Raw genomic sequence first — 14,104 nt, 5'->3', positions numbered from 1 at the left:
CGCCCCCTCGTGGCTACAGCCCCGCCCCCTCAACGGAGACTCAGATCACTTAATTGTTTTCTTATGAAAATATACTGTATTATAGACGTATTAATAATTTTCATTTTCAAATACGAAATATTAAGTGGTTGCGCATTGCACAAAAATACATTTCACATAAATCACTACTAAAACTGGCACGGAAGAACAAATCTGATTGGTTATGACACAAGTGCACTGTCTCTGCAATATCCTGTAATATGCAGTCAGTTTACGGGAGTAGTCTTTCCCCCACCGAATTAAAAAAATTCAATCACAATATTGTAAATTCATTTTTTGTTTGTAGGCCAAGTTTACCTCCATTTATATTGGTGTGTGTTCATATATGGTCCGCTTTGTGTGCAAATAGCGTAAGAATGTGTGTCGTTGACGTCACCCCCCCCATGCAGCGGGGGTGAAAATTCATCACTTCAGAGTGTTTTGTCCCCTACACGCCTAAACTGGGATCGTGGATTAAGTGGTTAGCGTTGACTCAGTGCGAGTCAGGAAGGCTATTACTGGTGCAACGCGGGGTCTCTTGATTATTTTTTTTTAATTATGATTTTGGCTGCCGAGCCAAGTACCTTAGACTTGCATTGACGTTTTGTTTTCATGCCGCAGAGCTATTTGTATGTATTTTAAATTTAAAGGACTTGCCTGTAGGTTTGTGTGTTTTATGTTTGGCATCTTTCGGGTTGTAACGCGTGTCCGTGAGAAAATTGGAGGGGAGGGTTAACAGGTGGGCACGGGAATTGATAAAGTGCAACTGCCCTGGTAACGTGTCACATGATTTTCCCGTACTAAAGCAACCTTTGGGGCCGTGGTTTTGTGGTTGGCGCAGTTAATTGTTTGAAACACGTTGTCAGACCGCCATCACTACTACACACTGTATGAAAAATATTTGCCCCCTTGTGATTTCTAATTGCCCCCTTAGTAAACTGTTCCTGGCGCCGGGCCTGTCCTGGGCTAAGGAGAGAAAGAACTGGACGATTGCTCAGTGGTTCAACGTCATCTTTTCAGATGAAAACAGATTTCTAAATGAAATGCAAAATCAATGTCCTAGAGTCTGGAGAGGCACAGAATTCAAGGTGCTTGAAGTCCAGTGTGATGTTTCGGGTTGCCATGTCATCTTCTGGTGTTGGTCCACTGCGTTTTATCAAATCCAAAGTCAACACCGGTATCTACCAGGAGATTTTGCAGCACTTCATGCCTCCATCTGCTGACGAGCTTTATGGAGATGCCGATTTCCTTTTCCAGCAGGACTTAGCACCTGTCCACAGTGCCAAAACTACCACTAGTTGGTTTGCGGACCATGATATTACTGTGCTTGACTGGCCAACCAACCCACCTGACCGGAACCTCAGAGAATCTATAATGGTACTGTCAAGAGAAAGATGAGAAACACTCGACCCAAAAATACAGACGAGCTGAAGGCTGCAAATCAAAGCAACCTGGGCTTCAATAACAGCAGTGCCACAGGCTGGTTGCCTCCACGCCACACTGCACTGATGCAGTAATTTGTGGTAAACGAGCTCCAAGCAAGTACTGAGTGTATAAATTAACATACCTTTTCGGAAGATGGACATTTCTGTATTGTAAATCCTTCTTTTGATTGATCTTAGGAAATATTCTAATCATTTGAGATACTGGATTTCCATGAGCCACAATAATAAAAATTAAAACAAAAGGCTTGAAATATTTCACTTTACAGATAATGAGCATATAAAAGTTTAACTTTTTGAATTAAATGAATTCACAACATTCCTTTTTTTTTTGAAAGGCACTAATAAACTCATCGAACAGATAAAACGTAACGTCTAACGATCGTGTAAAAGCAACGTGTGAAAGCGCGAGTCTCTCACCAATGTTGTATGCACAGTAGCGGATGTTGGGCGAGATCTCCTCCACTCTCTGGTGATACAGAACAGCCTGCTCCTCAGTGAACGCATGCGCCAGCTTCAGGTAGATCGTCCTGTCAGGTCAACCAACAGATTTGCACAAAAAAAAAAAAAGTCTGCTACGAATTGTTACTGCTCACAGTGCATGCAAACTGAACACGTCATACACTCACCATTCAAGTAGTGAGAACACAGTTGCTAGGCAACTAACGCTGACTGTACTCTAGCTAATGATGTAACGGCATCATGACAGTGAGAACCATCATAAATCAGTCAGCACAATGTCAACATTTGCCTCAGATGTGTGGGGGAATATTTATCATCAACGACTAAAAAGAGATACTAGAATTAAAATTATCACTCGCAAGCCAATAACGAGTCTAAATGAATTTGATCACAAAGAAATAGTCGATAACAAAACTGCGGAAACATGACCGCTTAAATGTAGTGCATCGTGTTCTTGCAAATCAGATTAAAAAAAAAAAGCCACTCTAGAGCCGCAGTAGTCTGAGAGGAGAAAAAACACTCACTTGCACTTGTTGAAGGCCTCCATTGCAGATTTCCACTCCTGCATTTCAAATTGGACCATGCCGGTTAGGTAGGCAGAGTACGCCTGTAGAGGACACAGCCAGACCGCAAAATGGACATTTATACTGTATTCTTCAACATCTGACTGAACACACAGTTATCACCATCATCAATGGCAGTAATAAAGACCATTAGTACAGATACAGAAGTGATTATAGAAAATCGCGCTCGCCGATTATAAAGAAATAATCCGAATCTCTCGAACAAGCCCCTCGAGTGACTCGTCAAAATGGCTGCCAATCGCTTTGCCACCCAAAGTGAAGAATTACAAATTATGAAAGAAAAGGCGGTCCCAAAAAGCACTAAAGATGTTACAAAATTTAGTCTAAAAGGGAAGGTGGATTTGTGATTGATTTCAGCCGTTTCAAAACGCACAGTATTTTATGAGTCGGCGTAGATAAGTGACAAGTCTGCGCCACGCTATTCTTACACTTGCATACCGTTTTTGAAGTTTGTGTAAAAAAAAAAAAAAAAAAATGTGTATTTATATCCACCTCAGGCTCAGTGAACCAATTATTATACAAAGGACAGTTTTTCGATGGAATTTAAAAAAAAAAAAAAAAAAAAAAAAAGTGTTCTATTCCCTTCTAGCAGGTTTCATTAATTTGGTTTGATAGCATGCAATCTCATATCGCTTCTATTTCCTTCACTCCGGATCGCCAGGGCGGTGCTGAAAGCACTAGTGGAAGCATCTTAGCATCCACGTGTTTCGAGAACCGCATACAAAAGTTGTCATCTCATGACGCATGACGTGCCTGCCTACATAAGGCAACATCCCACGTCATTTGGCCTCTTCTTTTTTCTCGCGTTGGAATCGCATCTCTTCTACTGGAATTCTGTCAGTGCGTTTACATGCACATAGAGAAAATCGAATTTCTGCCGTTGCTCGACTGAAATCGAAGCTCGGCTGAAATTGAACCGAACTTGATTTCTCGCAATCGAGCTACACGACCTAGATTATGCGATTGTAGCCGAGCTACTTAGTGCATGTATACCCTATCGAGCTACGGAGTCGAGCCGCTTACTTCAGCGCTGCCCCTTCCGGAAGTGACGAGTGACGAGACCAAAAGCAGGAAAAACAACAGCCTCGGTCGGCATGACAACAGCCTGAATCTTTTCTTTTTGTGGCATTGTTTGCACTGTTAAAATTTAGCTCACTTACTGTATCACCAAATACAGCTATTGCATAGCTGTGAATTGTGTACATAAACAAGTTATTTTTATATATATATATATATATATATATATATATATATATATATATATATATATCTCCAACATCTGAAGAATGTCAATAAAAACAAAACAATTGAACTTTGTGTGTTTATTAAGACAAGCTAAATTGTAAGCAAAAGAAAAAAATTTTGTAAGCAAAAAATGGACTTTAGAAAAATATTATTGTGCAAAATAAGTTGTCTTACAAAACAGTGGTCTGCGCCGGAGAGTTTGTAGCCATACAGTCTGTTAGAGCAAGCCTAACAGCTTGAACACAGAACTGCCAGTGTTGCCAGATTAGGGGGTTTTAAGTGCATTTTGTCGGATTTCAACACGTTTTGGGCTGCCTGCCTCCTTGTCACCCATTGGCTCATGTTCTCAGCCACCTGACCAAGAGGAAGTGATGTCTGTGGCTGCCTCAGACACCTTTTTCAGCCAGTCTTCTTCCTCGGCGCAGCCACCAAGCAAAGTCCTGCCAGGTGTTGAGCCCCGTGATTCGGGCAGTGATGCTACCTCTGGGCGATCTGGGGAGTCTGCCTCAATGGTGGGTTCGGTGGAGGCCACACTGAAGGCTTTGCTTGCACGTTTGCAATTGGACACCCCAGCGCCTCCTACTGGATCTGAGAACACGTTCCTGTGCTGTGTTCAGCGCGCCTCTCTGGTAATTCCAGTGTCATGACTACTTCTGTGGTGGCCTCTGCCCTAGAGGCTGCTACGAAATCTGCCCGTCCAGACCAGATGTCTTGCATGCTTGCGGCGATGCAGGACCCCGGTGCTGTTGGCTTGGGTAGCATGCTAGTAGTAGAATCAAGTGTTGCTTCGCTCATTGTCTCCCCCAATGAAGCACTTCGGGAACAGGTGCGTTGCCCTAACGCTGAGTGCCGCCGCACAGACGAGCTACTTTCTCGTGCTTACAACTCTACTGCCTTTCTTGGCAGGGTGTCTAACTCACTGGCACACATGCTTGTCATGCTGCACTCAACACATCATCGGCAGACCCACTGGCGGCTGAGGTACTGGAACTTGCATTGCAGGCTATGGGTGTCATTGCCAACCAGTGTGGCACTACCTTGGGCACCTTGCTGCAAGCCCGTCGACAAATGTGGCTGGCTCAATCGCCTCTGCCAGAAGAACCTGAGGCACCTCCCACTGGCACCTGGACAGGTCTTTGGGCCAGCAGCACAAGAGGCCCTTGACAGACGCGTGTCTGTTACAGAGTCTCGCTCCCGTCATGTGGGCGTAGCGCCCACCTTCAGAGCTCCACCCAACCCTTCTGCCTCACGCTTTAGGCATGTGGTCCCTAGAGCTGCACAAAGGTCTCCCCATCGACCCCAGCAGTGGGCCCCCAATCCCTCAAGGGGATTGGAAACTGCATCCAGACACGGTGGAACAGATCTGGAAAACTTATGGGAGAGCGACTGTGGACCTGTTTGCGAGCAGTCAGACAACTCATTGTCCAACATGGTTTTCCCTGGGGAAAAGAAACGGCAGCGTTGGGCTAGGATGCTCTGGCCCACGACTGGCCGAGGGCCATCCTTTATGCCTTTCCCCCTCTATCACTGTTGTGGAGGACTCTCTGCCGTGTGCACGATCACAGTCACCATGTGCTATTGATAGCTCCTCATTGGCCATCCAGGTCATGGTTCCAGCTCCTGCTGTCACTACTAGTGGGACCCCCTTGTCAGCTGCCCAACAGGCCCAACTTGCTGACGCAGATGGAGGGCAGGATTCAACACCCATGTTCCAAACCCCTGAAGCTCTGGGTGTGGCCCTTGGGGCCCCGGGGCTACTACTGGAGTGTTCAGAAGGGACCAGGAACACTGGTGAACGCATGTGTAGAATCTACCCGACACTTGTATGCAGGCAAGTGGAAGGTGTTCTGTGATTGGCGTGCGGAACGCAACATCAACCCCCTAAGCTGCTCTGTTCCACAGATTTTAGATTTCCTGCAGCACCTTTTAGAGCTTTGCAGGGCTGTATCTACACTTAAGGTGTATGTTGCAGCACTAACAGCCCACCGTTCAGAGGTTGGAGGTGTTTCACTTGGGTCCCACCGGCTGGTGGTAGCCTTTTTGAGAGGGGCATTTCGTCTTAATCCTCCTCATTTTGTGCAGAGTCCATCATGGGATCTAAACACTGTGCTCAAATCCCTTTGTTTGCCTCCTTATGAGCCCCTGTCAGCAGCTGACATTAAGTGGCTCTGTTAAAACGGCTTTTCTTCTTGCCATCACAACAGCCTGGCGTGAGTGAGCTACATGCCCTCTCAGTGAGTACTGTTTGTCTTCGTTGGGGCCCTATGTTTGACAGTGTTTCATTGTGGCCTAACCCAGCTTTCCTCCCGAAATTCTTATCTCCCCAGTTTAGCAACCAGCCGATTTTGATGACTGCTATACTGGCGGACAGGACGGACTTGCGTGCAGAGTTGTGCCCTGTCAGGGCTCTGAGGTTTTATTTTGATAGGACGGCAGCCTTTCGTACGACAGACTAATTGTTTGTTTTGGTGGTGCTCAGAGAGGAAGGCCTCTGTCCAAGCAGTGGCTCTCCCGTTGGGTGTGGAGGCAATCACCTACTCCTATGAATCTATGGGACGTACTGTGCCCTCTCCTGTCCGCTGCCATTCGACGCGTGCTCAGGCAACATCATGGGCAGCTCTCCGGGGTGCACCACTCTGACATTTGTGCTGCTGTAACTTGGTCCAATACATGTACATTTGTCCGGTACTACAGGCTAATGTTGCGTCCATGCCATTGCTGTGTGCAGCTGTTCTTCCAGAAGGTGGTGATGCTCTTCTGAATTCCTCATGACTGGGTTGATATTCGTCTTCCACTAGTGCTTTCAGCAGCGCCCTGGCGGTCTGGAGTGAAGGAAATAGAACACTGGTTACGAATGTAACCGTGGTTCTATGACTAAGTGGAAGACTGCCAGGGTCTTTGGTCACTCGGATTGTGCGAGAATGATCTTGAGGCCAAACGACATGGGATGTTGCCTTATGTAGGCAGGCACATCATACTTCATGAGATGACAACTTCTGTATGCGGTTCTCGAAACGCGCGGCTGCAAAGATGCTTCCACTAGTGCTTTCAGCCCTGGCAGTCCTCCACTTAGTCATAGAACCACGGTTACATTCATAACCAGTGTTATCCTACATCACTCTACCCAATGGAGAATGAGCGTTGAATGTGGATTACGATATTGCATGGTTGTCAAGACAACATGACGGTCACACATCAGAGACGTAAAACTTCCACGCTAGCAAGTGACTGACAATTTGTAAACAAACATAGCTGCCAGGTTTGCTTCATTAAATACGGAAGATTGAGAGAATTTTGAAAGAGAAAGACACGTTGAACACCTGAAAAGAACGTGTACGTATTATAATAATGGCTGGCTTTTTTTCCATGGTACATCAGATATATTCCATTCAGCTAGCATGATTATTGAATGGAATATTTCTGATATACCACTTAATATTTAAATAATACTTCACTTCATCTGTGTTATTATTCACCGATATTCACTTCACCTACGACAAATAATTGTTCATTATTTTTTTCGCAGTGCGGTTTCCATCAAATCCTGTGCTCTGATTGGCTGGCAAGCAGGTCCGTATCCTACGATACGGACCCCGGTTACAGACCTCTGACGACTCGCTCATTCAAAAACATAGTAGCATTTTTTTTCAACATTTTTTTTTTTAATAAGACATCAAAAATCTTATAAATTTTTGCCAGCATTTCTCAGGAGAATAGCATGGATAGTGATAACGACAGTCTTCACAGCAAAAGCGAGTTTTACCACCCTGAGGAAGAAGAAAGAAAAAAACATTTCGGAAGAAAGCTAAAAACCTCTAACTTGCTAACGCCAAGCAAAAACATGGCTGAATCCTGAATGACTCAGTTTTGTATAAATAGGGGACTACATAGGCGGCAAAACGTAGTTTTTTTTTCCTGCCATGGAAGTGCACTTGTATACCGAGGAGGAAGCCACTTGCATTATAGCCATGAATGAGGATTCAAAATGGCGGCTCAGCTCGGTTTTACCTTTCGGGCGCTCTCGTTTTCTGTTAGAATTTGGTAAAGAAAAAAAATAATGTTATTTACCAGCTTAAGGCCGGTCTGTATGGTGAAATACCGTGACCTCGGCCTTAAATACTGACCTCGGCCCAGAGAGCCTCGCTCAGTACTTTCAAGACCTCGGTCACGGTATTTCACCATACGGACCTCCCGGCTGGTTGGTTGGTTGCATGCATGCATACATGAAGCGTGATAGTATAGAAACACTGGCTTGTCCCGCCAAGATTTCATCAGTTCAACAACCAGGGAAAGAAATAAATTGGTATACGTATTTAAAAACGTACCACACTTGACACTAGTGTCACGCACTTGATGCTAGAACCAGAGCACACGCTTATGAATCCTACCACTTGCTACACCCACACATTTTCAAGCTCCGATTAAGTGAAAGACATTTGGTTAGCATCTGAAGGATTTTGAAATCAGGTAGTGGGAACAAGGCAAGCATAAGGCGCTGAGAATTGGAGAACAGCTGCTTATGTTTTGTTCGAGTCATTGTTAAATGTCCCATCTGTTCAACTGACTTGTCCGCATCAGCCATGTGGGTGATGAATCAGCACAGCGCAGGGGTGGAAAATGCGTGGAGGTAAACATGGTGGGTGATTCAACTGATGGAAAAATAAATCCGAAGTAAACATGTCGTCATTCGAAGAACATGCATTTCAGGTCTGTTTAAAACGTCACAGCTGTTGTAATATATCCCTTCACAATAGCACACAAGGTGTGTCTCGTTACCATGTCGCGACCTGATATTGTCATTGCTCGTGGGTGTGGCTTATCCAAAAGTGCATAGAAAACCTCTCTGTTGTAACGGTTGTGGTTTCCCCACATGCACACAAAAAGGTCATACAAAAACCTGACGATCCGCTGTTTAGTGTCAATCCTCCTCACTGAAGTCATGTGCATAATTACGGAGCCCTACACAACAGCATATTCATCCTTGCTCACCTGGGCCTCTAGTTTGGTCTTGGCATCGACCCGCTGACTCTCGCACAGCTTCTCGAGCTTCTCTCCGTGCTTGGCTGCCTTACGGAGACGCGCCATGAGGTGGAAGCGTTTCCGCGGCTCCGTGTTGGCTTCCTGTTTCAGCTGCATGGCGTAACTCCACGCCCGCTCGGCTTCCATCACAACCAGCAACAGATAGCTGTAGGTAGGGAAAGAAAAGGCAGGAGAAAAAGACCAAACAAAATGCATCATTACAGTGGGACATAACGATAAAAAAAAAAAAAGTTAAGGAGATACAATCATCATCATCAGTGAGTGGACAAGAGAGAACAGAAGCTGGAGGTGATTTAATTTCACACTGTGGTAAAGTCTGAGATCACTCATACAGCTCTTATTACCGACACTATTAGTTAGGAACTGGGCGTTTCTCCATTTCCCTCCTGATCTTGGACTAAAACCTTGAAATAAGGAATTAAAACAGAACTCTGAGGTGTGCTGGTGTAGTAAACCAATCCGTGCACAGAAGTGTGATGTACCAAAGTGTTTTAATCCTCTTACATCACAGCAATATGTCCATGATTACAACTGATTAAAGAACGACATGCCGCATGAAGCTATGGGAAAGGGTATTGGAGGGGAGACTGAGAAGAGCGGTAGCAATCTGTGAACAGCAGTACGGGTTTATGCCAAGGAAGAGCACGTCGGATGCAATTTTTGCTTTATGTTCATGGAGAAGTCCAGGGAAGGCCAGAGAAAGCTACATTGTGTGTTTGTAGACCTGGAGAAGGCATACGATAGAGTGCCGAGAGAGGAGTTATGGTATTGCTTGAGAAAGAGTGGAGTGAATGAGAAGTATATCAGAGTGGTGCAAGACATGTACGAGAACAGTGAAACAGCAGTGAGGTGTGCAGTCGGAACGACTGAATGGTTCAAGGTAGGGCTGTCCCCGACCAAGGATTTTCTTGGTCGACCAGTGGTCGTGCATTCACTCCAACTAATCGCCTCCCCAAAAAAAAAAACCTGCCCATTTTTACCGGGATACACATCTGTGAGGCTTTACCTATAATGCCGGACTGCCGTATCTATGCGCATTTACCACTAACGGCGGGGGTAACCTTCATGCAATTTTCAGCCATGCAGGCATTTTAAAATGGTTATGTTGTCTGATTGCCTGAAATAGGGGACGTACAGGGATGTGTAACTAACAAAATGTTTGAATGTGTCACAAAAATAATCAGAAAGACTGACGGACTCTGAACATTCTGATGAATATTTATTTAAAAACACGTGCCCCACACACATTGTTCATGAAAGATGATTGTAACAAAATAAAACAAAATACAGCCTTAAACTAATAAAAAAAATATATTTTCGTTTCTTTTGAAAATGAAGATATTAAAATTAAAATTAGATAATAAAAATTAAAGCCGCAAGCGGCCTCGACGGGCCCTCGCGCCAGCGGCCATGGGGGGCGGGGGCACGCGTCCCCGTGAAATGCCTTCCACAGCTTCTGCGGCAAGAGACATTACACCCACAATGGCGACAAAGCACAGAAATGGACACATGGCAACAATAGGGTCTCGCACTGTACGGTGCTCAGGGCCTAATAATAATAATAATAATAATAATAATCCTTCAAAAACAAAAGGGTCTCGCACTGTACGGTGCTCGGGCCCTAATAATAATAATAGTAACTAGAAACTATATGCCAAGCAGGCACCTTAATGCGAGAGGCAAAAATCACAACACGTTAGGGGGCGCTATAGAGGCCCTGAGGCCCGCCTGGATCTAAGTAGCGGTGGCAGTCTAAGAAAAAGGAGCCAAATTTCGTGCGTTGTCGACCATGGCAAGCGCCCCAATAATGGTCTTGTAAAGAGTTTGCTTGCCAAGTTTGACAAATCAGAAGCTGCAATATCAGGGCGAAAGTGCACAAAATTTGGCGTACATGTCAGGTGAGCTATGAAGAGTTTGCGTATGAAGTTTGATGACAATTGAGTAAATAGAAGATGAGATATAGATTGTTGAAGAATAAATTTTTTGGTTTTTCCCATGTCAGTAGGTGGCGCTATGCTGTACATGAGCGATTATGAGTTGGAGAAATAAGTGTCTACAACAGCAACGTACAATCACAAGGAAGTGGTGTGAAGGAAAAGCATTATGGAATTATTTACCAAAAATCCGTTTTGGAACAATTGCGTCGGCCAAAAACAGCGCCCCCCATGGACGAAAATTCCCAAAATGTGGTATACATGACATGGGAGGTAGTAAGAGGGTGGCCGTGAAGTTTGGCCAAATTTGAGGAAAGATTGGAATTTTTGCCCAAAAATAGCACGCCCAGTGGCGAAATATCACAGAAATTGGGTAACATGTCAGAAGCCCAATGACTGATTTGCGTGTGAAGTATGAGCAGCGTTGAGCAATTAGAAGATTTGTTATGAATTTTTAAGCATGTAAAATTCTGCATTGAAAATTGATTGACGTATAACTTCTGAACGGTTTACCCTACGTGAAATGTATTAAGCAACTTTTGTCAGCCATGTCTGTAGATGATGTGTATCAATTTTGGTGACACTCCTATGAACGGTCTAGGAGGAGTTGCGCCGTCTTCGTGGCCATGCATTTCGCACAAAAGTGAAATTACCTCACTTCCTGTTGGGCGTGGCTAATGCATAGGCATTACATTTTTGTCCGGCTTAGTGAGATACATATGCCTACCAAAGGGCATGCCACTACTACAAACTACATGGCAACCAGGCACCTTAATGCGAGAGGCAAAAATCACAACACGTTAGGGGGCGCTATAGAGCCCCCGAGGCCCGCCTGGATCTGGGCTTCTGGTTCTCAGTAGCGGTGGCAGTCCAAGAAAAAGGGGCAAAATTTCGAGCGTTTTCGACCATGGCAAGCGCCCCAAGAAGGGTCTTGTAAAGAGTTTGCTTGCCAAGTTTGACAAATCAGAAGCTGCAATATCATTTTTGCCATAACCAGCACCCCCAGTGGCGAAAGTGCACAAAATTTAGCGTATATGTCAGGTGAGCTATGAAGAGTTTGCGTATGAAGTTTGATGACAATTGAGTAAATAGAAGATGAGATATAGATTTTTGAAGAATAAATTTTTTGGTTTTTCCCATGTCAGTAGGTGGCGCTATGCTGTACATGAGCAATTATGAGATGGAAAAATAAGTGACCACAACAGCAACGTACTATCACAAGGTAGTGGTGTGAAGGAAAAGCATTATGGAATTATTTACCAAAAACCCGTTTTGGAGCAATTGCGTCGGCCAAAAACAGCGCCCCCCATGGACAAAAATTCCCAAAATGTGGTATACATGACATGGGAGGTAGTAAGAGGGTGGCCGTAAAGTTTGACCAAATTTGAGGAAAGATTGGAATTTTTGCCCAAAAATAGCGCCCCCAGTGGCGAAATATCACAGAAAGTGGGTAACATGTCAGAAGCCCAATGAGTGATCTGCGTGTGAAGTATGAGCAGTTTTGAGCAAGTAGAAGATTTGTTATGAATTTTTAAGCATGTAAAATTTTGCATTGAAAATTGATTGACGTATAACTTCTGAACGGTTTATGCTACGTGAAACGTATTTAGTAACTTTTGTCAGCCATGTCTGTAGATGATGTGTATCAATTTTGGTGACATTCCCATGAACGGTCTAGGAGGAGTTGCGCCGTCTTCATGGCCATGCATTTCGCACAAAAGTGAAATTACCTCACTTCCTGTTGGGCGTGGCTAATGCATTGGCATTACATTTTTATCCGGCTTAGTGAGATACATATGCGTACCAAATGGCATGCCACTACCACAAACTACATGGCAACCAGGCACCTTAATGCGGGAGGCCAAAATCACAACGAGTTAGGGGGCGCTGTAGAGGCCCTGAGGCCCGCCTGGATCTGGGCTTCTGGTTCTCAGTAGCGGTGGCAGTCTAAGAAAAAGGAGCCAAATTTCGTGCGTTGTCGACCATGGCAAGCGCCCCAATAAGGGTCTTGTAAAGAGTTTGCTTGGCAAGTTTGACAAATCAGAAGCTGCAATATCATTTTTGCCATAACCAGCACCCCCAGGGGCGAAAGTGCACAAAATTTGGCGTAGACGTCAGGTGAGCTATGAAGAGTTTGCGTATGAAGTTTGATGACAATTGAGTAAATAGAAGATGAGATATAGATTTTTGAAGAATAAATTTTTTGGTTTTTCCCATGTCAGTAGGTGGCGCTATGCTGTACATGAGCGATTATGAGTTGGAAAAATAAGTGTCTACAACAGCAACGTACTATCACAAGGTAGTGGTGTGAAGGAAAAGCATTATGGAATTATTTACCAAAAACCCGTTTTGGAGCAATTGCGTCGGCCAAAAACAGCACCCCCCCATGGACGAAAATTCCCAAAACGTGGTATACATGACATGGGAGGTAGTAAGAGGGTGGCCGTGAAGTTTGACCAAATTTGAGGAAAGATTGGATTTTTTGGCCAAAAATAGCACCCCCAGTGGCGAAATATCACAGAAATTGGGTAACATGTCAGAAGCCCAATGAGTGATTAGCGTGTGAAGTATGAGCCGTTTTGAGCAATCAGAAGATTTATGAATTTTTAAGCATGTAAAATTTTGCATCGAAAATTGATTGACGTATAACTTCTGAACGGTTTATGCTACGTGAAACGTATTTAGTAACTTTTGTCAGCCATGTCTGTAGATGATGTGTATCAATTTTGGTGACATTCCTATGAACGGTCTAGGAGGAGTTGCGCCGTCTTCGTGGCCATGCATTTCGCACAAAAGTGAAATTACCTCACTTCCTGTTGGGCGTGGCTAATGCATTGGCATTACATTTTTGTCCGGCTTAGTGAGATACATATGCGTACCAAATGGCATGCCACTACTACAAACTACATGGCACCCAGGCACCTTAATGCGGGAGGCCAAAATCACAACGACTTAGGGGGCGCTATAGAGGCCCGGAGCCCCGGCCAAGTGTGGGCTTCTGGTACTGAGTAGCGGTGGCAATTCTCGGAACTGGTGCCAAATTTCGTGCGTTTTCGCCCATGGCAAGCGCCCCGAAAATGGCCCAACAGCGGAGAAAAATAAAGAAGAAGAAGAAGAAGACGGAAGAAGAAGAAGAAGAAGAATAATAGTGAACTCTTACAAGAACAATAGGGCCTTCGCCCATAGGGCTCGGGCCCTAATTATTAAAATTAGATAATTAACAACCGGCAATCGACAAATCTGAAACACTTTTTTGAAAGTCTTAGTGCAAAGCGCCTGTAGAGAGATTGTAAAACAGTGAGCTGGATAATTTAGCTTTACCAGTAGCCAGTAAGCCTACGTATTGCAATCAAACTTCAGGTTGCAAGGGGTAGGCTAG

At 44.5% G+C, this 14,104-nt stretch overlaps 1 protein-coding gene across 1 annotated transcript in view; it reads right to left on the bottom strand.

Moving 5' to 3' along the window:
* srp68 (signal recognition particle 68) overlaps positions 1-14,104 on the bottom strand; it is a 62,388-nt gene that overhangs the window by 35,715 nt on the left and 12,569 nt on the right. The window contains exons 4-6 of the mRNA XM_060918950.1: positions 8,741-8,936; positions 2,447-2,529; positions 1,881-1,990 (exon numbers count right to left, since the gene is read on the bottom strand). Of these exons, the coding sequence (XP_060774933.1) occupies positions 1,881-1,990; positions 2,447-2,529; positions 8,741-8,936 (389 nt within the window). The remainder of the gene's footprint in view (positions 1-1,880; positions 1,991-2,446; positions 2,530-8,740; positions 8,937-14,104) is intronic.

This window comes from Neoarius graeffei, chromosome 4, assembly GCF_027579695.1.
Source record: "Neoarius graeffei isolate fNeoGra1 chromosome 4, fNeoGra1.pri, whole genome shotgun sequence".
Classification (NCBI taxonomy): domain Eukaryota; kingdom Metazoa; phylum Chordata; class Actinopteri; order Siluriformes; family Ariidae; genus Neoarius; species Neoarius graeffei.
This window is presented reverse-complemented; position numbering and strand designations above follow the sequence as displayed.